General features: G+C 46.9%; 1 protein-coding gene and 1 non-coding gene across 3 annotated transcripts in view; one reads left to right on the top strand and one right to left on the bottom strand.

Moving 5' to 3' along the window:
* Positions 1 to 25,308, top strand: part of LOC120860294 (dihydropyrimidinase-related protein 2) — a 121,092-nt gene that overhangs the window by 40,047 nt on the left and 55,737 nt on the right. Inside the window, exons 1-3 of one of the 2 annotated variants that reach the window (XM_040236068.1) lie at positions 2,335 to 2,689; positions 6,011 to 6,099; positions 7,860 to 8,044. In XM_040236068.1, the coding sequence (XP_040092002.1) occupies positions 2,651 to 2,689; positions 6,011 to 6,099; positions 7,860 to 8,044 (313 nt within the window). In that variant the 5' untranslated portion in view covers positions 2,335 to 2,650. Of the gene's footprint in view, positions 1 to 2,334; positions 2,690 to 6,010; positions 6,100 to 7,859; positions 8,045 to 25,308 lie in introns of those variants that run through there. The other variant, XM_040236067.1, reaches the window with a different exon arrangement.
* Positions 21,806 to 21,924, bottom strand: LOC120860363. The gene has a single exon (XR_005720309.1). It is a non-coding gene; the product is annotated as a 5S ribosomal RNA (ribosomal RNA).

The raw sequence follows: 25,308 nt of genomic DNA, 5'->3' as shown, positions 1-25,308 counted from the left end.
TCAGTTACTGCTGACATTAGGTTTAGAAACCTTGTATCAGTGGATATAGAAATAAGACTGATATAAATAAGATGGATATAAAAGCTCTTGGGAGCAAAATATTCAAGGGCAAACTCATAAATAACAAGGTATAGTTAAAGCCTTTACGATCAAGCAATTCGGGAGCAGGAACATAGAACAAGAATATAAACAATGTCAATAGTGGTTATTTTGGTTTAAATTAATTTGACCCACATTTACTTGTTTGTCAAGTAGTATTTTCCTTATGATTTAATAGGATACTCATTCTCCTGCTGCCCCTCACCCACTCCTGGTTGGAAATGACAGTGGGTTTTCTGGGTAGGAAGGTACATTCTGTGTTCTCAGACTTGTGACTTTGACCCTTTCAGGCTGAAACCAATACTTGCTGACTTCAACTCACTTGGCTCTTAGCACATCGCAGAGTTGGAGGGGGAAGTGCTCCTTTTTTCAGTTTTTAAGATGCAGAGCTAATTGGAACTGCAGTAAATTAACCAGCTGGGAAGCTTGCTGGGTGCCCCAGAGCCTCTTTCTGCGACCTTAGAATTTACAGAAAGAGGAGTGACAGGGTGCATCTTATTTACACCTTCTGGAGAGACAAATAACCATCCAAAAAGTGGCCAGATGCAGAGAGACTTTGAAACGTGAGCCCATCCTAGCCTCAGGATTATTTTGCATTTATCTGGCTAATCTTTGCTGAGCAGGTGTGAGCCAATTAAATAGACTTTTCCCCCCTCTCCATGGTTGCTGGCAGGCATAGATTATGTGGGGATTCTATCTATTGTTTGATCTCTAGGAGAGAAGTTCAAGGCCAACCCAGATGTTTTAGTCATTGTACCTGACTGGGCAACCTTTGATAGACTGCTTGTGATCAAGTGGTTCAGCTTCTTCTTTCTACAGGGATTCTGAAGTAAGAGCATCAGAGGACTTGGACAGAGCCAAGGGGTCCCAACCTGTTCAATTTCTAGCCCAAGAAGAGAGGCCTTAAAAGCCCTGTGTGGTAGGATCTCTGGCTGGGGAGTTAAGACTCCCCGTGTTTTAAACGGATTCTGGGTAGTTCTCTCCATGACTCAGGATACCTTTCTTTCTGAGATTGCCTTTCCTTCATTTCTCCAGCTTCTCCAGTTCATCTCCTGGCTTTTGGCTTCATTATGTGAACTGGGCGGCCAGTCTATAGCAATGCACATCCTTTGAGCTCCTTGGGCGCTGTTAATCCTAACAGTTTCTCAACAGAACTGCAGGCAGCATAGAAGTGTACTCCCCAGCCCTCCCCCCACCCCTTGCCTCCTGCTTCATTCCCCTAAGTCGTGTAGGTGAGAGTGACTATTAAAGAGACCCGGGCCCTAGACTGAGCCGTTTTTGGCCCCAACAGGCGGTTGATGCTCCTCCTTGCCCCCAAGTTCCTGGCGACCCCAAGGCACAAAAGGATGTTTCAGGGCGGGGTTTCCATCCCCAGCAGCGAACTACGTCTTCCCTGGCTGCTTTCCTTCCCTTAGAGCAGTGAGGGCTTCAGACTTTCTTTTCCAGCTGCCAGGCCAAGGATGCCCGAAGCCTGGCCTCCGGCTCCACTTCTCCGCAGCCTCACCACGGGCCCGCGCCTCTCCGCCCCCGGGGAGCCCAGCCGGGCGCCGGCCGCCCACAGGCCCGCGTCCAGCCGCCCCTCTCCAGGGCCGGGCGTGGCCGGCGCGGCGCCTCGCGGAGCCTTCCCGCCCTGCTCGCCTTCCCTCCGCTCGCTGCCATCTGAATTCCCCCGTCGACTCCTGGGCGGAGGCCGAGCGAGCCTTCGCGAAAGGCGAGGGCGGCGGGAGGAGGGCTCGGGCGCCCCTCCCGGGCGGCGCGGCGCCGGCCGGCCGTGCAGTCGCGCGCTCGCCGCCAGCAAAGCCATTGGCTCGGCGCAGTCACCCCACGCGGGGCTGCAGCGGCGGCCTCCGCGGATTGGCGCGCGGGCGGGCATCCACCGGGGCGCGCGCGAGCGGGTGCATGCCGCCGGGGCCCCATCTAAGCCCACCGTCTAGGGGCTGGACTCCCCTTGTCCGTAATGATCACCCCTCCGCTATCCCTGCATAGCTGATGCTGCATTTGGGGCCCCTGCCAGCCCCGGTGGCCGATGCCCTGGTCCAAAGAAAGGGCGCGAAAGGCGCGCTCCCCGATCGGGCGCACGCACCGACCGCCGCCCTCGGCTGCACTGCAGCAATTCGCGCACTCGCGCCGCTCCCCTCCCCGCCTGCACTCATTTGCATATCCCACGATTGTGACCAATCAGGACTCGTCTCTCTCGAAGCGGATGGCTTTGGCCCGAGAGGAAAGGGAGTGGCTGGCGGCGCATGCGCCGCGGTGGCAGACTTGAACCGAGGCTTTTATTGCTGTAGTTTATTTCCACCCCCTTCCCTCCTGTTCTCTCTCTCTCTCTCTTTCTTTTTTTCCGCCCTAGCTGGGGCAGTGCTGTAGGAGAGGAAGAAAAAGAGACAGAGGATTGCATTTATCTCTTACGTTCCTGATATTTGCTATCAGCAAGACCAGCTCTTCGACTGCACATTTTTCAATCCTGCAAAAAAATAACCAAGTGTCTTTCCTGGCAATTTTTGTTTTAAAGCTGCTCTTTTGAAATTAATTTTTTTTTCCCAGGAGAGAGATGTCTTATCAGGGGAAGAAAAATATTCCACGCATCACGGTGAGTTGGGTACTTGGGTGATATGCGATCGGCCAGCAACCTTTTTTTGTAGCACAGATGGTCTAAAGAATATATGTATTTTTTTAAAGCAGGGGGAGGAAGAGGAACCCAACTTTTTTTTTTCTCTCTCTCTTTCCCCCCTTGTTACTGAAGAAGGCGATCGTGATGGGAGACGCAATCCTATGGAATTGTAAGCCGCATAGTTTCTAAGGCATTAAAATAGGAGCGTGAGTGCATTAAGGTCGTTTTAGGTAGCGCGCCAGATCCGCTGTATCCTTTTATTGTCAGAGCGAGATGCTGCGGTGCCGGCCTGCGGGGTGTAAGCAAATGGATCCCAGATTGAATATGCATGGTTGAAGCTCGGATATTGTTCTCCCGGCTGCGTGCTGCGAGGCTGGACTCCTGGAGCCTGATGGGGGAGACGGGGAAATGGATTCTCCCCCATTTCCCGCCCCCACCATAAGGGGCTTTCTGGAGCCTTCCTCCAGTTCTTCAGAAAAAGGAGCGGTTTCAGCCCGGAGGCGTAATGACAGCGGAGGGATGCTTAAAGGGGCTGGGTGTACCGGGATCCTGGGGAAACGAGAAGGAAAAACAGGGACGTGGTGATGAGCAGAGGAGGAGGTGGCGGGGGGGGGGGGGGGGTGTTGGTAAGGAAGAACAGGCATGGGCTTTTTGTTGACCAGGACCGGTTTTTGATGGCCCTATTGGCTTTCTCGCCCCAGGGTTTGGGGCTGGGATCCTTTCGGGGCTCTGGGCTCGTTTTCTTGTCTTTCTGCAGCCAGGGAGGCGTCCGTGTTGGCTTATACAAAGCGGGCTAGGAGGGTGGGCGTTGGGGACAGCACGGAGCCGGGCTTGGGGAGGTAATGGCGCTGCGCGACGCGCCGAGCAGATGGCCCGGCCCGGCCTCGGCCAGACAATGATCGCAGCAGCCGGAGATGCGGGCGCAGTCCTGGGCCCTGGGGTCCTTAGTCTGTAAATCAGGAGGAGCTCCAAGCGATGACTCTGCGATGCTTGGGAGATGAACACAGGTTCTTGTTCCCGCTGCTCCCCCGCCCCCATCTTCTCTTCTCGCCAGTCCGAGCTCTCCGCATCCCCGAATGATATCCCGCGGAGGGAGGAACGCGAGGGAAATTCATTGTTATATAATGATAACGTGATTGCAACTGGTAGAACCCAGGGCTGAGGCGGTGACGGAAAGAAAGAATCTTTGAAAAGTCACGATGTGTTTAGGGCTGGGTCTGAGGGCGCGCTTTCTCTGTGGTTTCCTCCTTAGCCACCGGCACCCCGGCTTCCACTGGATGCACAAGGGCACACCCATCCGCAGGAGAGGGATGTGGGAGCAAACGCACGGGGGAGGGGGCGTGTGCTCCTGAGGGTTTTAGAGGATGAACTGCTAGAGCAGAGGCGGTGGCTGCTAGCTTTTTCTTGAGTGCGAGAGACCCAAAATCCCAAAGGGCCGAGCGCGCGGGCACACCACATTATATGTTCATTGCGCCCGAGAAAGGAATCTGGGGCGTGGGGTGGGGGGCGGGTGGAGAGCAGATTTGCTGCAAGCCTGAAGTAATCCGCTGTCTTCGTGAATGAAAAAGGCAGTTTCGGTTTGACAGTGTGGGGAGAAAAAAATTTAAAAAGCAAACAATCAACAAGACTGATTTTTCCCCCCAAAAGAGCGCCCCCTTTATCCTTTAACAAAATCTGATTGCAGGATAGTGGGACCTATAGCATGGTTTCCCTCCCTCCATCAACACGGCCAGCCTCTTATGTAAGAAGCCACAGGAGTGAGCTGGGCTGTGATGTTTCTCTCTCTCTTTTTCTTAACATGATGTTGGCTCCGGGATTCGCATGATGGCTGAGACAGGTACCGCAGTGACTAAGCGAGCAGGTGGTGAAGGGCAGGGCTTCTCCTTGCCTCCCCAGGGATGTTTATCCTGTCAAAGCTGGGTACTGGGGAAGTGGGAGAGGTCATTGTAGACAGTTCATGCACTGGATCAGGTGACTTTGGCCCAGTAGTTTGACCTCTCTGAGTCTTAGTTTCTATCTGTGTCCTGGGAACGTTAATCTGGCTCCATCCACCTCACAGGTTTGATTGGCAGCGGGGGTGACATGGTTTACAGGGCAGGATTTTGTAAAGGTTTTAACATTTATTTTATGTAAATGCAGGAATTGTTGTTGCCTCTTTATTCTGTCTCTCCAACGTCTACAGCAGAGCGAAGCCCCCACAGTGTACACAATTAAAATAATCTTAATGTTTTTCATTATGTTAGAGAAACAATAAATACTTTTAAACCCAAGTGTGTGTGCATTTATGTGTAAAAGTCTTCCCCTATGTCTCAAGCAGCATGTATTTTTTTTAAGAGTTGCTTTAATTTTCTCTTTTTGTTAAGTGCTAAACATAAATTGCACTTGATGAGAATATTATTTTTAATTGCATTTTGAGTTAATTATTGTTAAAATGGACCATATTAAAACCATATTGAAAGGGCAGTCATTTAACCCTTGTGTGGAATAATACAGGTGTGTATCCGTTGAACACAGGATTTAAGCATAAGATTCCATCAACAGCATTTGCTATAGAGATGAATCATATTGTAACATTTATGTTACATTCTTGTGACTTATGGGCTGCTTGTCATATATTTTTTTGCACCAATTAAAATATAAGTACATGTACAGTCAATAATGGTGTGAGAGTTTTAGAACTTGTTTTCTCATCTACTTTATCTGAAAACTTTACCTTTTTCTTAACAGCTGAACAGTTAAAATGGTGCATCTTTGAAGTATTTTCTCCCCACCTACAGTTGCTGTGATTTACCACAAAGATAAAGAACAGACTGAATTGAAACCTTGCTATGGTTGAACCAAATGTGTTTGTGTAGAGTATCCCATGACAACAGACTTTGGTTAATTTTTCCCCCACACAAACCTCGCCAAGAATTGACTTCCCCTACATGTAGGTGTATTTTGTTTTAAAATGAAGTTTAGCCTAAAGCTATTTAAAGTAATTGTCTTCTTTATCTGAAATGTTTTTAAATAGCTCTTTAAAGAGATTGTTGGGCTTTTTTTTTTTTTTTTAATTCTTTTTTGCTTTTGGGTCTAATGGAAAGACATTTTTTTCCTCTAGGATAAGCTTTGAATTTTGCCAGTACGTTCTGACTCATCAAGTGATAAATAGGTTGCCACATACAGGTTCACCTTGGTCAGTGAGTCTTTCCCAAATTGGCTCATTTTGAGCATCCCTTTGGAACAGTGAAAGTGTTCTTAGCTCATTTGTCTTATCTTGGGTCAGGAATGCATTATGACCTTACTACTTCTTTGTTTCAGAGTGATCGTCTTCTGATCAAAGGAGGTAAAATTGTTAATGATGACCAGTCATTCTATGCAGACATATACATGGAAGATGGGTTGATCAAGTAAGTGTAACTCATCAACTTGACAAATTTGGGTACCTTGCAGTGTTCCTAAGCATTATCTCCAATTCAGATGCCTAGTATCAGCTCTAGTGACTTCAAAGAGAGACTAACTTAATATCTGTTTAAACACAGCTTGATTGCTGGTTATTAGTGAATTTGAAAACTCAGATTTAGGGAATTCAAAGCTACAATTAGATGCACACCCATTTCCTTACGTGTTATGTAATTGACTATTTTTAACCAATGTGACACAACGTCTTTTTGTTGCCAAATACTTAGGTTATGATCCATTGACTATATTAAAGGTGTTCCTAGAACGTAGTTGTTGTGTGGGGAGGGTAGGACAGTCAAAGGACACAGATATGAGATACAGCCTCATCTATTATGATGGCACATCTGCTTTCTTAATCAAGAATCCAAGTTGTTGGGGCCAAAGGGTACCAATTAATTACTAGGCCACAGAGACAAATTACTGCCTCATTCAAGGCAATTTTAGGTTTCCTTCTTTTAAGTGTCAATGAACACAAAGAGGACTGCCCTTGCGTTTACTGTGTATTGTGTTTCAAAGGAGAAAACAACAGAACAGTGATTGAATTAGGGTATTTTTAGACCCTAGAGGGTTAAGTGCTTTGAGAACATCCCAGTATCCTCATGCCCTTCCAACTGGGACAGCTCATGGGGCTCTGGAGAAATAGCACATCTGTTTAAAGACAAATACTGTAGCAAATGACATCTTTTAAATAAGCAGCATTTATCAAGGGCCAGCAACAAACCAGTCCAGAGGAGTGGAAAAGTGTAGTGAATGGGTCTGTTGCCTGGAAACTCACACCCTGATTTATGATCCTAAAAGAGGTTTTAACATTGCAACATTTAATGTTTTCTCCATGTGTGTTTGCTTGTGACAGTCTCAGCTCCAGGCTCTCAAGTACCATGACTTTCATGTTCCATTTTCCCCCGACTGGAAAGCAGCATGATCTGGTCTGTAAGACTGGCGGAAGAGTGAATAAGCCCATGTGCTATTTTTAGTCATCACTAATTTGTTTTAGAACTTGACCAACTCCTTGGTGATTAGTTTTGCCTTTTCAGAAAAGGGACAGAAAGATGTAGCAGAGGTATTTTTTTTTAAAATGGGAAATGAATTCATGTCACGCATGAATGAATATTAATTAATGCATATCAATGCATTTAATTTATATTCATTATTCATCATGAATGAATAATTTTCTACCTCTGTTATCTGAGTTGCTAATCATATTTTTAAGTAGTTTCAATCATAGTGTTTACTTTTTATAATAATAATGTTATTATTTTTGTTTTGTTTTGTTTTACTCCATACCCTTTTAATCCTCATTTCCCTTTGTTGAAAAGGATATGGTGAAAATAAATGTAAAGTGAAAGCAGGTCTGGAGAAAATTGTTATCGGATAAGTAACTCAACTGGGTGTGTTATAAAGTATGGTGGTATTTTATGTGAATACCTTGGGGCTTTGTTATCATTTGGTCATATGGGTTTTCTGGTAACTAAACCTTGAATTGGCCTCTGATGCCTCATTTAAATTTTGTTTTCTAGTATGCTCTACATTGCTTCTTGTGGGTAGGGAGTAGGGTGCAGACATTATGAATAATAACAATACCAATAATCTGAAAAGTCTTTGGAATATAGAGGAGGAATGTTTATGGACTTGGTGAAAGTGTCTATCAGATGCTGTTTGATTTAGGACATTTCATTTACGAACATTATTGCCCACTCTGTTTATTTAGGCAAATAGGAGAAAACCTGATTGTGCCAGGAGGGGTGAAGACCATTGAAGCCCATTCCAGAATGGTGATCCCTGGAGGGATTGACGTTCATACCCGCTTCCAGATGCCTGATCAGGGGATGACCTCTGCTGATGACTTCTTTCAAGGCACCAAGGCAGCCCTGGCTGGAGGAACCACCATGATCAGTAAGACAGCTTACAAAGAGTATTCTTAGTGCCTGAGAATCATTATCATGTGAACATGAGTCTGTGTTGTTGAGTCTTTCCTTCTTAAGGTTGCCAAACTGAACAGTGGATGGGTCTTCCAAGGAAGGGGAGTAATGGGGACAGGCCAGCCTTAGGCTCATTTTCTGTCCAGCTCTAAGGTTCTTCAGTTGAACTTGAGAATTTCAGTAGGATGAAAAAAAAAAAGTGGCTTCTTGCTTTCTCTACTCTGGAGCTTTTGTCTTTCTTAGATTGAAAATGTGATTTGATTGTGATCACTTTGAAAACAACAGTCCTTGGAGTAAGCTTCAGGGCTATCAGTTTTGAGCCTTTGCTCCTAAGTATTTGATTTTGACTTTTAAAGAATTCCCAAAGGGTGTATCTTTTTGGAATGAGGCCAGGGTACAGCAGATGAATTGTTGAACCAGGAACTTAATTCTACTGATAAGAACATCAAATGGAAGGATTACTTCCTGCTTGGGGTTTGACATAAATGGAGTTGGGCAGTCCTGCTCAGAGAAGCATCTGCAGATATCAGTTGTTGAGATATGAGGATTGTTCTGCCATGGACACCTTGATGCCCCATGAATACTGCTTCGTAAGATGTATGCTTTTCAGTCAGCCAAATGTAAAGTATATTTCCTAACAAATGTGAAGTGTTTGTTTGTGAATGGTCAGTTTCCAGCATGCCTGTTTATTGTCCTTTTGACAAATATCATTTTGATTTTGAGAAGGTAGGCAAGTTGTACAGTGACCCACTAGACACATAGTTTTTAAATTTTTATTTGTTTTTGAAGTGTGGTTGATTTACAAAGTTGTGTTAGTTTCGGGTGTACAGCAAAGTGATTCAGTTATATATCGGTGTATGTCTATTCTTTTTCAGATTCTTTTCTATTACAGTTGTTATACGATAGTAAATATAGTTTCCTATGTTATACAGTCAGTCCTTGTTTATCTGTTTATTAATATATATATAGTAGTGTGTATCTCTGAATGTCAAACTAGTAATTTTTCCCTCCCCCTGCTCCTTTCCTCTTTGGTAACCATAAATTTGTTTTCTATGTCTGTAAGTCTGTTTGTATTTTACAAATAAGTTCATTTGTATCAGTCTTTAGATTCCACATATAAGCAGTATCATATAATGTTTATCTTCTTTCATCCGACTTTCTTCACTTAGTATGGTCATCTTTAGGCCCATCCATGTTGCTGCAGTTGGCATTATTTTCTTTCTTTCTTTTTTTTTTTTTAAGATTTTATCCAGGAGTGAAAGCTAATATACAGTCTGTCTTAAGACCTTATAGTTCAGTTTAAAAGAGGGTCAATGTGAAAAGAACTTAGTGCTTTATGCTCTAGAAAAACCTATCTTACTGGTTACTTTTTGAATTGATGCTCTTTTTATTATGTAATTGCAGAGTCTGTTTCTGAGCTTCCTCTTGTCCTCCCTACCACCTGTCAAGAACACTGTCAGCCCCTTCTAGTCTGAGCTCTTTGACTTTTTAAATCAAGCATTCACCTTCTTGTGTCCTTTCTGGTTTTCTGGGTGTCATCACTGACCAGAAAAAGCTTTTTTTTTTTAAGCCTTACTTCTTTCTTACTGCACATGTTACCTCTTAACCTAGAGGGTACCATTCTTGTGGTTGCGGGTGGTGTGCACACACACTTTGGGACACTGGCCTAGTGTGGATGCCTGCTGCTTTGTCAGTGGTGTCTGTTAGGACTTACCGGCACCAGTGGGAATTTCCACACCTCCTCCAGGGTGGGCCGTGGAGCCACACTGGACCTTAGAGAAACAGACTCCTCGGGTGTCAGCCTGGAAGACCAAGTCAAGGTTATAATCTTCCTCAGTTTGGAGTCCCTGTCGGGGCCCTGTAGGCCCCTGCCTTGGTCACAGATTGTTAGTAAGTCACAAATAATGGTTCCCCAGTGGCTCAGACGGTAAAGAATTTGCCTGCAATGCAGAAGACCCAGGTTGCAAAGATCCCTTGGAGGAGGGCATCGCAACCCACTCCAGTATTCTGGAGAATTCCATGGACAGAGGAGCCTGGCAGGCTACAGTCTGTGGGGTCACAAAGAGTCGGACATGACTGAGTGCCTTTCATTTCACTTCAAGGGAGTGATCAGTGATGTCTGTCATTGGGCCAAAGGACAGCCTTAGGAGGTGTAAATATATCCAACGAGGATTTTGGAGATCTGGTTTACCTGCCACACCAACTTGCTGTGTGACCTTTGGGTGAATCACCTCAGTTCTTACGGCTGCTCGTCTGCACGGTAAAGGATTTGCACTAGAGGATCCTGGATGTCCTTTCCAGCTCCCACATTTGGCAACTCACTGAGCTCAGAGACGGAGTTTGCCTCTAATCACTTGCACTTTGCTCCACAGGTCCGTCAACGCTCTGCTTTTTCTCCCTCTTACTTGAAAGACTCCATCCTGCTTTCTTGATTCTGCCTCTTCACTCCTCTCACTTGATCCTTTCTTTGGTTCCTTTCCTGCTTCTTGTCCTTTTCTTTCTTTGGCCATGCTATGTGGCATGTGGCTTCTTAGTTCCCTGACCAGGGCTGAACCTGTGCCCCTGCAGTAGAAGCGCAGAGTCTTAATCACTGGACCACCAAGGAAGTCCTCTTGTCTCTTTCTGCCTTCTGTCCCCCACCCACCTTCACTCATGAGCACATCCCTTCCTGCTGACACCCTGACCTTCCCTTTGGCCTTCTTTCTCAGCAGCTGTGAGCATCTTTCCCTGACTTTCAGGTGGGTTCCTTCTGTGGAGGTATGTGGGATGTCTCCAGAGTCTTGCTTCCTGGACCAAAGGCCCAGAATAAGCAGCAGATGGCCTTATTGTGCGTCAGAGCAAAGAGGGGGAAAAAATCTGACTGCCTGCCCCACTCAGCTGGGCAGAATGCAAGCATCTTTTAAGGCAGAATTGCTGGCGCAGTTAAAAAGTGGGGAGATTTAATGAGCGAATCTCAAAGAATGAAAGTGAGCAGAGGTGGTGGGATTGTGGTCCCAAGTTGTCACACTCCAAACTCCAGTGCTTGTATATCCTTAGAGAAATATTAACTGCCCCTGCAAGTGTGCACCCATGGTTACTGACTTGTATAGAATTACCACTGCCTGCCCTTCCCTTAGGAGGCACGTGGTAATAATACAGATGAGGAAATCAGATTTTTTTTTTGCTTGCCAATTATGCATTCTGTATTGCTTCAAGTGAGTGAGTGGCTAGAGTATGCTTCAGAGAGGAGCCTTGCAAAGAGGAATAATAGCTACCTTAGTGAGACTTTGTTGGTACCCGTGACCTGCTCTTTCAATGAGATTGTAGATTCTTTAATGAATATTGAGGCCAGCACTAAATACTTCGGACACTTTGAAGAGTTTCAAGTGAAAACATAGAAATAAGCCGTTGAAGGAAGTTGGTGCCATGCTCCCCGTAACCCTCTCTCCCATATTTCTGCGTGGCTCCAAGTCCTGTTACTGGATGTGTCTTCACCTGCTACCTGCTGTGCATTTCTCAGGTCATGGGACCTGGAGGCTCCATTTCTGTCTGTAAGGCCCAGCCTGCAGTGCAAAATGCAGCCAAATAGTGCCAGTTTGGAAATGGAGGTGACACGTCAGTGGCAGACAATAATATTATTGCCACGAAACAGAGGCTGTTATTGAGAAATGTACAATGAGATCTTTGTCAGGGGCCCTCCATGCAGGGCAGAGGGAATGTCCTTTGCCCTTTTGGTCTGGTGATGGGTGGGCAAAGGCTCTAGACACACACCCTGTAGGCGGCATCCAGACCAGCTGAGGGGTCATGGAGGTGGCAAGGGTGCTGTTTGTTGAAAGTGCTGCTGGTGTCCTGGGGGCTCTGTGACTGTCAGAGTTGTTCAGACCCCAGAGTCTTTAGGAAGCAGGCAAGAACAGTTATCTCCATTTTATAGAGGGGAAGACTGAGGCCAGAGGGCAGGACACTCACCCAATTCACCAGGGCAGGTTACAGGTATGGGAGTGCATACCTGCAACTGTGCCTCCACCACCTGCCACCTGTGTGACCTCTGCTTTAAGCCTCATCTGCAAAATGGGTATAGTTGTCACAGAGATCGACAGAATAGAACCCGGCCCTCAGTTAGCACTCAGCTGTGGTGGTTATTATTGTTCCATCTCACATCAGGTCCCAGAAACCTCCCATCTCCACAGAGACACCCTCTGGATCTCTATTCTCTACAGAGCCAGAGGAAAGAGGCTCCAACTGCAGGAGGACCGACCTGACCATTTGGTGGGAGCAGGGCTTCTCTAAGTGTGGTCAGCAGACTGGGTTCCCTGATGTGACTGGGGTGCCTCTTAAAACATTCAGCTTCCTGAGCCCTACCCAGCCTCTTGACCTGGAGGGTCTGAGGGGACCTGTGAATCTGTGTTTGAATCTGGTGATTGTCACGTGAGCTTGGGGAGCTGTTGGAAAGTTGGGCTCTTGGAGGTCCATGCCAGATCTGCAGACTCTAGATGGCTAAGGATCTTGCCTTAGTCCTCAGGACGTTTGTCCTGTGTTACGGTTTGATCATGGCTCCTCTGCCTCTTTTGTCTTTATAAAAATTAGTAAATTAATTTATTTTTGGCTGCTCTGGGTCTTTGTTGCTGCACACAGGCTTCTCATTGTGGTTGCTTCTCTTGTTGCATCTCTCGGGCTCTAGAGCACAAGCTTAGTAGTTGTGGCACATCAGCTTAGTTGTTCTGCGGCATGTAGGATCTTCCTGGACCAGAGATGGAATCTGTGTTCCCTGTATTGGCAAGTGGAGTCCTAACCACTGGACCACCAGGGAAGCCCTGTCTCTTTCATCTTCATCCCCCGCCCCCCCCACCCCCAGCAGTCTTACCCCTGAGACACTTGTTCCACTGATGTGTGGCTGAATGAACGAATGAATGATGGGATGAGCTTATTTGCTCATGGGACTTGGTTTCCTGCTTCATCTGAGTGTCATGCCAGTGGACCGAGAATCCTGGGGGTGGGGAGGAGGGTTTACGCGTCTGGTGTTAACAATGTTCACTGGTTGTGTTCATTTCCACCGAAGCAGCTGTCTCTTTAGCACTCCCCTCATTTCTGTCGCCTGCCCTTGGCCACTGCGGTCCAATCAACTGTTGGAATGGTTGGGGGAGGGAAGAGGGAGGGGAAAACCTGGAGCCTGAGCATCAGCCTGAGGTCATGAATGGGGAGTGCTCCTTCCATCTTTTGGAAGGAAGTGGGGATGCTGGTCCTCTCATGAGGGAGCTTGCTCTCTGAGTGCACAGGGTGGTCCCTGAGCACCATGGAGGACTCAGCAGTCATCTCTGAAGCCCCTTGGCTTATCTAGCTCTTCCTAGAGAGCTGTGCTGGTGGAGGCAAAAGGCCTACGTCAAGGTGAAGGGCCTTCCTGGACAGGTGTGGCTCGGAGCGTCCCTGGGGCACATCCACTGCTTGTCATTTCTTCATCCACGTGGCGCTTGGGTTTGCTCCCTGCCTCTGATGGGTCCATGTGTGAACACACACATACACTGGAATATGAATGTGTCTGTAATCCATACTTTGATTATTCCCTTTGCATCATTTCATTTGACTTGGGTTAGAAAGTGCTTACAGGAAAACCCAACCACATCAGAGGAAAGTCTCTGAGTCCAGGACCTGAGTTGTCCCCACAACATCTGCCTGTGGGCTGGCAGTTAGAAAGCCACATTATCTGATGGGTTGTGGGCGTGGGTTCTTTTCTGTCTGCTCGGCCTCACATTCCCCCAAGCCCCAAGTGGGTGAAAGTGTACGTTTCACCTATGGACATGAGTGCCTTCTGCAAGCCAACGCCACAGAATGGGGCCAGCTCAAGTGTCACTGTGCAAATCTTGGCCACGAATGGCTGGAACTGGAAGAACCCATGCACTCCCTGGGATATTTTGGCCTGACCACCTAATACCTGGTGCCAAGCAGAGCAGAGGAAGAGAGTGAAAAAGATGAAGACTTCTGGAATGTAGCCCCCACTTCCTGAAGGGCTAGCACACACACATCCATAGATGCTGTTCTCGTGAAGGAGACCATTCATGAGTTGAGCTCATAGCCCACTGGGATTTAGAGTCTGTTAGCACCTGCTGGGAGTTTACCAGGTGGCTCAGTGGTAAAGAACCCACCTACCAGTGCAAGAGATGCAGGAAATGTGAGTTTGATCCCTGGGTTGGGAAGATCCCCTGGAGAAGGAAATGGCAACCCACTCTGATATTCTTGCCTGGGAAATCCCATGGACAGAGGAGCCTGGCGGGCTACAGTCTTCCGGGTCACAAAGAGTTGGACACAGCTGTTTGACTGAACAACAATAGTGTATCCAAAATAATTGCACTTTAACATACAAGCATTCCCTGGTGGCTCAGACGGTAAAGAATCTGCCTGCAATGCAGGAGGCCTGGGTTCTATCCCTGGGTCAGGAAGATCCCCTGGAGAAGGAAATGGCAAGCCACTACAGTGTTCTTGCCTGGAAAATCCCATGGACAGATGAGCCTGGTGGGCTGCAGTCCATAGGATCACAAAGAGTTAGATACAACTGAGCACACATACATGGAGACCCTTTTGGAAGCAGAGACAGTTCTGTTTGGGTCCCTAGACCCTATTTCATGGACATTGTGGCATTTACCCTAACCTATTCAGGGTGTGTTGCCTGGCCTCTGGCACTGAGAGCTGGCAGTTACAGCTTTAGGAGTCACCCCAGGCCACAGAAGGGTTACATTCATCTCTTAAGAAGGCATCTCCATCCTATTTGATCAGGTCTATCCCATTACTGGTTGCTCCTAGAGCCTATTCTCTAACTTTCCATGAAGCAGGATATCCTGATGGTTGGGAATGTCCTGTTAGTCTTGTTGCCCAGAGTGACAGCTAGAACTAGGGGGTGTGGTTGGGAATATGCCCGTGATCGACTTCAGCAAGGTCTTCCTGAACTTTGATGAGAGGGACAGGCTTCCGACAGTCAGCATTGCATGGGCTCAGGGTTCTGCATGGCTAGATAAGAAGAGCCTGCCTGACACATATGTGTCCAAGGAGACCCTTGTTCCCTGTGCTGGCTGAGTGAGCTGGGCAGAGATTTCCAGAGTGCATGGATCTGGCGCTATCCATTACTATATGACCCGCAGCATCCATGGGAGCTGCCCATGCTGGCTGCCTGATAAACAGCAGCATGAGTCTGGACCAAAGCCTTGACCCCCTGGCTCCTTCTTCTCTTGGGATCTTTAGCATTGTTCTCCTCTTCTAATGTGAAATCTGACATGGGAGCCCCTACATGGCAAGTGAGACTGATGAAAGAGAGCAGCTGTTGCTCACTGGTGGGTCATGGGAGAGCCCAGATCCTCTTCCACTCCTTCCTTCCCCTCCGTCTTGGCACCTCCTCTGCCTCTGGGAAATCGTAGGGCTTGGGGAAGCACAGTTGGAAACCACCCCCCTGCATTCCACCACTCCCCCCACCCTGCCTGCTTACCTTCTCTCTAAAGCCTGTGACTGGTCCCTGGACCGCCTCAGTGCTGAGTTGTAGGGGAGAAGTCAGAAGTGATTAGTAAGACGGGACATATCCACTTAGTCACTTAGGAAAACTACCATGAGGTACGTTTTCAGTGGTTTTCTTGAAGATACCTCCTGTTGAAGACAGGAGCTAGGACAGAGCAGCTGTTTCATCTCCCTGCCCAGATTGGCCCTGGACTGCTGTGCTTTTCATCAGAGTGTCTTTTCATAATAGGTGAACATTCTGTCCTTCTTTAAATGATTAATGGTACACAGTGTCTTAAAGGGATAAATGACTGTCATAGGCAGAAGGGTCTGCCTTTTTCTCTCTGCCATCCATTGCTCTGGTCCCTGATCACTCCACTGGGGGCCCTTTTCCTGGCTTTCCCCTTTCTCCTGTTTGAAAGGACTTCCCTGTTTCTTCTCGGGAAATGATTATTTTCCTGGGGCTTTGAGGGCTCTGCCTTCAACTGGCTGCTGTTGTTGGTGAAGCCATTTACTCAAATTCCTTGCTTTTAGTCTGTCTGAACTGCCATGGTAATGACCCAGGGGAATGACAGTGAGTAGAAATTAGAGTTCTTTCTGGTTAACCCCTATGGGAGCCAGCGCTCTTTGAATGTGACTAAATGTTCCCCTAATGATAGGGAGGATGCTGCGGGGGTGGGGTCCCTGTGGCTGAGGCTGACTATTCTCTGAAGGGAAATTCTGCGATGAGCCAGTTGCAAACCTCGGCTGCACACTGGAATCCCCTGGGGAGTTTTACCCAAGCCCAGAGACCAGAACTTCTGATTTGACTGTGCTAGGTAGGTGGTGGTGGTGGTTTAGTCTCTAAGTCATGTCCAACTCTGTGTGACCCTGTGGACTGCAGCCCACCAGGCTCCTCCTCCCAAGGGATTTTTCCAGGCAAGAATACTGTTGTGGGTTGCCATTTCCTTCTCCAGGGGATCTTCCTGACCCAGGGATCGAACCTGAGTCTCCTGCATTGCAGGTGGATTCTTTACCGTTGAGCCACCAGGAAAGCCCTCTAAGTAGGTAGGTTGGTAGTTTTAAAGCTTCCAGTGGTGGCCAGGCTTAAGAGCCAAATCTAGGTGCCTAGTCCAGCAGTTGGATTTCTGTTGAAACGTAGTGAAGATCTGCCAAGGTTTCCTAAAAGCTAGAGGTGCCTTCTGCCCTCAGTTCTCTGCTGTTCCCTGGCCTCTTTGCCAAAGGAGGGGGATTCCAGTGGTGTGACCTGGAGCGGGTGGATCCTGTAACTGGATGCCCTTCAGAAACTTAGGAAACGGGATGGGGCTGAGCTCAGGTCACTGAAAAGGGTCTCCTCCTTTGGGTGCTGTCCTTGGTGTCCTGGAAGGTTTTGTTTAGCTGGTGCCTAGTAGGGCGCTGGTAGAACTTTGCAGAATCCCATGGACAGAGGATCTGGCAGTCTGCAGTTCCTAGGATCGCACAGAGTCAGACATGACTGAAGTGACTTAATACTCATGCACGTGACTTGGAGTCAGGGTGGGTGAGAGATGATAGATGGTACAGCGTGGGATGAGAGGGGATGCTGAAGGCAGAGTGTAGCTGGGATATGGACTGCCAGGCCCAGCCCTGTGGACCACCTGCTGTGCTGGTTTTCCCGAGGAAACCCTACTGTCTTTAGGTTGAGTCAATAGTGTTTATGACCTAATCTCCCTCTAATGATAGGTCAGACCTGGAATCCTTCCCTGTGGAGAGCCTGTGAGAGAAAAATCAAAGGGGCCTGGTAATAACATGGAATCATAGATTTTTAAGGCAAGCATTCATATGGTCTGTCTCAGCTCCTCTCTCTCTTTCTCTCAGCTGGTAGAAACTGGAGCATGTTCCAGAGGGTGAAATTGCAAAGAACAGGGCAGGCAGGGCAGGGAGAGGTCCAGCAATCAGAAGCGCAAAGTTTGATTTTCCCTTTCTAGTACTTTCTATTTGAGTGTGATCTCATGTATTTCTATGGCTTCCCTGGTGGCTCAGAAGGTAAAGAATCTGCGTGCATTGCAGGAGACCTGAGTTTGATTTCTGAGTCAGGAAGATCTCCTGGAGAAAGGAATAGCTACCCACTCCGGTATTCTTGCCTGGAGAATTCTGTGGACAGAGGAGCCTGGTGGGCTACAGTCCATTGGGTTGCAAAGAGCCAGACGCAGACACAACTGAGTGACTTTCACTCACTCAGTATATTTTTAGATGGCAATTTCCATGTCTATAAGATGGAGATAATAAATTTCTATTTCTTAGGGTTATATGCAAAGTAAGTGAGACTGTGCTGTAAATGATTATTGTGACACTTTTGGCACTTGTGTGAATCAGTGGATCAATGTTCAATGGATCTTTCTACCTATCTAATCTATGATTTAGCCAGCATCTCTATTCTCTATCTAAATATCAATACCAACTGGGGCTTCCCAGGTGGTTCAGTGGTAAAAAATCTGCCTGCCAATGCAGGAGACATGGGTTTGGTCCCTGGGTTGGAAAGATCCTCTGGAGAAGAAATGGCAACCCACGCTAGTATTCTTGCCTGGAGAATCCCTTGGACAGAGGAGCCTGGTGGGCTACAGTCCATTCGGTTGCAAAGAGCCAGACGTGACTGAGAGACAGATGGCATGGCATTTAAGCTGTCATCATCTGTCGTTTTTCCTATACATCTAGTTCATATTTCTAGCTGTTTCTTATCTATATAAATCAATCTGACATCACAACATTCAAAAAACAAGATCATGACATCCAGTTCTATCACATGTCAAATAGATGGGGAAAAAGTGGAAACAGTGGCAGATTTTATCTTCTTGAGCTCCAAAATCACTGCAGAGGGTGACTGCAACCATGAAATTCAAAGACATTTGCTCCTTAGAGGAAAAGCTATGACAAAACTAGACAGAATTTTAAAAAGCAGAGACATTACTTTGCCAACAAAGCTCCATAAGGTCAAAGCTATGGTTTTTCTAGTAGTCATGTATGGATGTGAGAGTTGGACCATAAAGAAAGCTGAGCGCCAAAGAATTGATGCTTCAAACTGTGGTGCTAAAGAAGACTCTTGAGAGTCCCTTGGACAGCAAGGATATCAAATCAGTCAATCCTAAAGGAAGTCAATCCTGAGTATTCATTGGAAGGACTGATGTTGAAACTGAAGCTCCAGTACTTTGGCCACCTGATGTGAAGAGCTGACTCAATGGAAAAGACCCTGATGCTGGGAAAGATTGAGGTCAGGAGGAGAAGGGGACGACATGGGGCAGGAGGAGATGGTTGGATGGCATCACTGATTGAAAGGACATGAGTTTGAGCAAACTCTGGGAGATAGTGAAGGACAGGGGAGCATGGTGTGCTGCAGTCCATGGGGTCGAAAAGAGTCAGACACGACTTAACTATTGAACAACAGTCTCTCTACTACTGTTCATCTCTCTTGATCCAAGGATTCAGTCATGTACCAGCTGATTCCAGATGGGTTATTTCCCTTTCCTGCCACTCGGGGGGATCAGAAAGAAATTCAAGCTTAATCTTCACTCCATGTTAATGGAATTCATATTTCCAACACAGCAGGAGAAACCATCATCTACAAAAAGCCCTTTAAAATGATTTCTTATACAAAAAAATTTTTTTCCACTTTCTTCTTTTTTTTTGCCCTCTGAATAATTGCTGAAAGAATTTGGGGCTTAATTTTCTTGACAATTCATTTGACCCCACAGATGCAAAGCAATGTCATCAACAAGTGGCTCATCCAGTGAATAACTCTTGCTAGATTTGACTTTTTAGCCAAAAAAGGAATTCAAATGGGGCCAGTTTTATAATGGGTTGTTATCGTGCTGTTGAGTGCCTGGGCCCCTCGTTTTTTGTGGTGGATTCGTGCAAGGAGGTCTGCATTCCCTTGCACAAGCATCACCCTTCCCACAGCCTCGAGGCTTGCCGAGCTTCCAGTGCATGGCCTCGGGTCAGTCCTCTGGCAGTGCTGGTGACAAATTCTTCTCCAGGGGCTGTTTTGGCAAAGGAGCTTTTAGCCTTAGAGGGCCTCACACTCAGAGACGCGTGGCATAAGAGTCCTGTGGGACTCAGAGCTTGCTCCTCTCTGGCAGACTGGCCTGGAACCCATTCTTCTTGTGTGGGATCAAATGAAAGGACTGTGTCAGACCTCTCAGAGGTGACAGTGTTGGGCCCTGACGGATGGTGCCTGGTATTTTTTTTTTTAATGTATTAAAATGTATTTAAGAAACACAAAATGTGTGTTTTTTTTAATGTATTTTATTGAAATATACTTGATTTACGAACCTGTTAGTTTCAAGCGTACAGCACAGTGACTCAGCTATAAACACACACACACACATTCTTTTTTCAGATTTCTTTCCCTTATAGGCCACTATAAAATATTGAGTATCATTCCTTGTAGTATACAATAGGTCCTTGTTGGTTTATCTATTTGATATATGTGCTTTCATGCTCAGTCGATTCAGTTGTGCCCAACTGTGGCCCACCAGGCTGCTCTATCCATGGGATTTCCCAGGCAGGAATACTGGAGTGGGTTGCCATTTCCTTCCCTAGGGGATCTTCCCAACCCAGGGATCGAACCCTTGTCTCCTGCGTCTAATGCATTGGCAGGCAAATTCTCTACCCACTGAGCCACTGGGAAAGCCCCATTTTATATATCTCAGTGTGTATATCGGAGAAGGCAATGGCACCCCACTCCAATACTCTTGCCTGGAAAATCCCATGGATGGAGAAGCCCGGTAGGCTTCAGTCCATGGGGTCGCTAAGAGTCGGACTCGACTGAGCGATTTCACTTTCACTTTTCACTTTCATGCATTGGAGAAGGAAATGGCAACCCACTCCAGTGTTCTTGCCTGGAGAATTCCAGGGACGAGGGAGCCTGGTAAGCTGCCATCTATGGGGTCGCACAGAGTCGGACACGACTGAAGCGCCTTAGCAGCAGCAGCAGCAGCAGTGTGTATATATTAACCGAACCTCCTAATTTATCTCTACCCACGCTTTCCCCTTTGGTAACCACGAATTGGTTTTCCATGTCTGTGGATCTATGTCTGTTTTAGAGATTAATTCATTTGTATCTTTTTTTAAAAAAAGATTCCACATATAAGTGAAATCGTATGATCTTTGTCTTTCTCTATCTGGCTTACTCCACTTAGTATAATAATCTCTAGGCCCATCCATGTTGTCTGTCCAGGCAGACAACGCTTTTCCTTTGACATTCACTCTGCTTCTTTCATTCAGCTGGGAATCTTTATTATTATCGTTTATTTATTTTTTGCTTTTGCTCATTAGCTCCACAAATCATGGAGGTAGGAAGAAATGGCAGAACAGATCCCTAGTTAAATCAAAAAAAGAGTTTAGTTAGAAAACTATGTCCTGAGGGACTGGCAGATAATTTGGGGGTTGCTCTGAGCCCGGTTCCCTCGAGGCTTCCCCGGTGGCTTCCCGGTGGCTCAGTCAGTAAAGAATATGCCTGCAGTGCAGGAGACCCAGATTCGATCCCTTGGTCAGGAATATCCCCTGGAGAAGGGAATGGCAACCCGCTCCAGTATTCTTGCCTGGAAAATCCCGTGAACTGAGAGCCTGGTGGGCTATGGTCCATGGGGTTGCAAAGAGTCGGACATAACTGAGTGACTTTCACTTCACTTCATTTCACTGAGCCCTGTGAAGGGGTGTGGACTTTGTATTTTGGAGACAGTGTAATTTTTGCTTCAGAGTTAAATATAAGCCCTACAGAGTATCCCAACAACAGGCTCAGAATTGGTGATGTGTTTTAGTGTCTTTTAACATAATTAGATGGGGGCTTCAGCCCTGTGTGTAGAATGGACATTTAAGTTATTGTCCAAATTAGATACGTGCATTTGAGAGTGAAAAGGCTGCTATTAATTGTTATGCCTGGTGAGCTACAGTCCATGAGATCACAAAGAGTCGGACATGATTGAGCGACAGAACAGCAACAATTGTTATGCAGGACAACGGTGTAAAGCAGACTGCCCAGGTACACCCATACCCCAATATGCGTCACTCTTCCTCCTAGGGGCTTGCATGGAGTTCTCTTGTCCTCTGAATGCCTCCGAAGGGGAATGACCCACTGGCTGCTCTCTGGACCCAGGCACCAATCTACAAGGAGGTTGCAGGGAGCTATATAGTTCCATCCTTAGCATAAGATACAGTAGAAGGTGAGATGATTTGGAAGGAACAGAAAAGGGATACTGTTTATTGGAGTCTGTGCCCCAGTGCGAACCCTGTACATAGCATTTCTTTCTTTCTTTTTTTTTTTTTATTAAGCCTACAGCACCTGGTATTCCCAGGGGGTCTCCCATCCAAGTCCTAACCAAGCCCAACCCTGCTTAGCTTCCGAGATCAGACGAGGTCGGGCGCGTTCAGGGTGGTATGGCCGTAGACGGTACACAGCATTTCTAACCCTTATATCGACCCTGGAGATGGCTGGGCTTGTCTTCATGCTGTGAGGCTTCCCGCCTGGCTCAGTGGTAAGGATTTCGAATGCCATGCAGGACATGCAGGAGACGCCGTTTCGATCCCTGGGTGAGGAAGATCCCCTGGAGGAGGAAGTGGCCACCCACTCCAGTATTCCTGCCTGGGAAATCCCGTGGACAGAGGAGCCTGGTGGGCTACAGCCCATGGGGTCACAGAGAATCGGACACGACTGAGCATGCACATATACATCCTCATGCTATCAATGAAGGATGGGAAGTCCAGAGAAGCCAGGTGACTTGCCTAAAGCCACGGAGCTTGCACGTATTAGGGCTGGGCTCTTGGCACTCTTGGGCCACAGAATAAAGAGCACTGCTTGCTTTTGAACAGTCAAAGAGCGTGCTCACGGGAATTCTCTGGAGGTCCAGTGGTTAGTGCATGTCACTTCAGTTGTGTCTGACTCTTTTTTGACCCCATGGACTGTAGCCTGCCAGTCAGGCTCCTCTGTCCACGGGATTCTCAAGGCAAGAATACTGGAGTGGGTTGCCATACCCTCCTCCAGGGGATCTTCCCAGCTCAGGGATTGAACCTGCATCTGTTATGTCTCCGGCATCGGCAGGTGGGTTCTTTACCACTAGTGGCACCTGGGAAGCTCCCAGTGGTTAGTACTCTGTGCTTTCATTGTGGAGGGTGTGGGTTCAATTCCTAGGCAGTAAACTAAGATCCTGCAAGCTACACTGCATGGCTAAACCAACAAATGAAAACAAACCAAAAATCTAGCCCCTCCCCCAAACAAAGAGTGTGCTCATCAATGCTGCTCTGTGCCCAGGATGCTGCACAAACATCCTGGATGTAGTGCGCACCTGCAGTTTGTGATGGGGCGTTGGGCTGCCCGGTCCCCAAGAAACAGAAAGATCCTTCGACCCAGCTTTTATGTAGAAGTCATTTTTCTGTGATATGAAGGGGAACTAGTGATCAGCTAATGACCGTCTGTCACTGAGCAGGAGGCTGTGTCCAGCAGGGGAAGATGCTCACTGAGATGGTGGTGTGCCGAGCATCTCTGGTCTCCCAACAGAAGCACAGGATGGATGCCTTAGATGTCCCCCTGCGTCCCAGGAGGGATTTGGAGAGCAACCAGGAGGAGTGACTCATGCTGTGTATTCATCAACTGAACTTAATCCCTCTTCTGGAGCCCAGGAACCCTTCTCTGTGCACAGCCAGATGGCGGCATGCAAGCCGCTTCAAAGGTCTCCTCGCCCTTGCCTGGGCCCCATCTCTCCCCATTTCTCTGAATCACTTTGGCTCGGCCCCCACTTGCAAGGGTCATAAGGCTCAGCCCTTCACAAGTTTGGCTGGGGAACACCTCGGGCACATGGCATTTTTTGAGGAGGAGCAGGAACAGGGAAGATCAAACAGTTTCTCAGAGTTGGGGTTGCTGCTCTCTGCATTATTTTTCCCTTATGGAGATCCTCTAAAGAGAAGCATGAGGTCTAATGGAAAGAATTTGAGGCCTCAACTTCTTGATGACACGTCTTCACAGAGCCAGGAATCAAGAGACCTTAATTCGGGTCTTGACCCTCTGCTTATTAGCTCAGGCAAGTTGCCCCACGTTTCTGTCTTGGTTTTGTCAGTTGTCAAAAGGGCCGGGATCAGCCTGTCTTGCCTAATAGGGTTGCTGTAAGGATTTTGTGAGATGGCGGGTGTGACACGGCTTGGGTAGGTTCTATAGGAGGGAAGTAGGCCCTGCAATCCAGTTTTTTAAAATTTAATTGTATTTTGGCTATGCCGTATCTGACTTGATGCACGTGGGATCTTTAATTGCAGTGTGCGTGATCTCGTTTCCTGACCAGGGATCGAACACGTGCCATGCCCTCTGCGTTGAGAACTCAGAGTCTTAACCATTGGACCACCAAGGATGTCCCTGCAGCCCAGTTTTGCTCCCGAGAGTCAAAACTTTTTTTATTTTAAGAACATTTATTTGGCTGCACTGGGTCTTTGCTGTAACATGCAGGATCTTTGTTGATGCATGTAAGATCTAGTATCCTGACCAGGGATTGAACCTAGGCCCCCTGTAATGGAAGCCTAGAGTCTTAGTCACTGGGCCACCAGGAAAGTCCAGTCGAAACCCTTTGTCATGACACCTGGATCCTGAGATGTTTGAAGGGCTAACTTTGCTTCCTGGTGGCAATTGGCTTTAGCAGTCATTTCTTATTTCATTATACACCTCTCCTCTTACTCTTCTTTCACTGAGACTCAATTAAAATGGACAGTGTAACTCTGACATGTCATTTCCTTGGGCATTACAGAGGTACCTCTTTACCGTCACCCAAATTTCTTTCCTTCCTGAAAGCATTCAGTTCTGTTTTTTGGCGAGGTCTGCCACCCCCTGCCATCCACGCCAGGAGATGGAAGGCTCTCTCTCATCTGTATTTTCTGGGTCCTTCGGCTTGTGCGGACAGGCTTTTGTTCTGATAGAGTCAGGGGATCCAGAAGTCACATGCTATGAGACATTTCTGCCTTTCTGACATAAATCCTCTCTTTCCGCTGTCTCCTTGCCAATTGAAGATGTCCTCTAGCAGCTGATAGCTTTTCCATCCATGATTCTGCCAAAAAATGTTATTTTCCTGATTACCTTCCCTTCTCGTGGATTGGGTTGGCCCTGTCTTTTCCTCATTCTCTTTGTCTTTAGGGCAATTTGCAAAAAGGCAGTCTATTCTTGTTTCTTCTTAGGAATTGCATCAAGAGGAGATGTTCAGTAACTGAAGTCTCATCAGTTTAGGCTTCATTCACTTATTCTGTCCTTATTTATGTATGAATAAATGTATTGGCTTACACACACTATATTGGCTCTTTAAAAATTAAAAATATATAAAATTTATTTACCATAAAATTCACTCTTTTAAAGTGTACAATTTTTTTTTAGGGTATTTACAGAATTGTGCAAACTTCACTCCTGTCTAATTTCAAAACATTCTTTATTGTTGTTCTTTAGTCGCTCAGTCATGTCTGACTCTTTGTGACCCCATAGATTGTAACCCACCGGGCTCCTCTGTCAATGGGATTTCCCAGGCAAGAATACTGGAGCGGGTTGCTATTTCCTTCTCCAGAGGATCTCCCTGACCCAGGGATTGAACCTGAGTCTCCTGTGTCACAAGCAGATTCTTTACTACTGAGCCACCAGGGAACCCCTTAGAACATTTTTACTATTCCCCAAAGAAGCTCCATATCAATTAGCAGTTACTTGTAATTTCCCAGACCATGGCAAAAACTAAAACAGAAAGTTCTCTGCTGATTTGCCTACTCTGGACATTTCATAGAAATGGAATCACACAATGTATGGTCTTTTGCATCTGG

The sequence above is a fragment of the Oryx dammah genome, unplaced genomic scaffold, assembly GCF_014754425.2.
Source record: "Oryx dammah isolate SB20612 unplaced genomic scaffold, SCBI_Odam_1.1 HiC_scaffold_11056, whole genome shotgun sequence".
Lineage (NCBI taxonomy): Eukaryota > Metazoa > Chordata > Mammalia > Artiodactyla > Bovidae > Oryx > Oryx dammah.
This window is presented reverse-complemented; position numbering and strand designations above follow the sequence as displayed.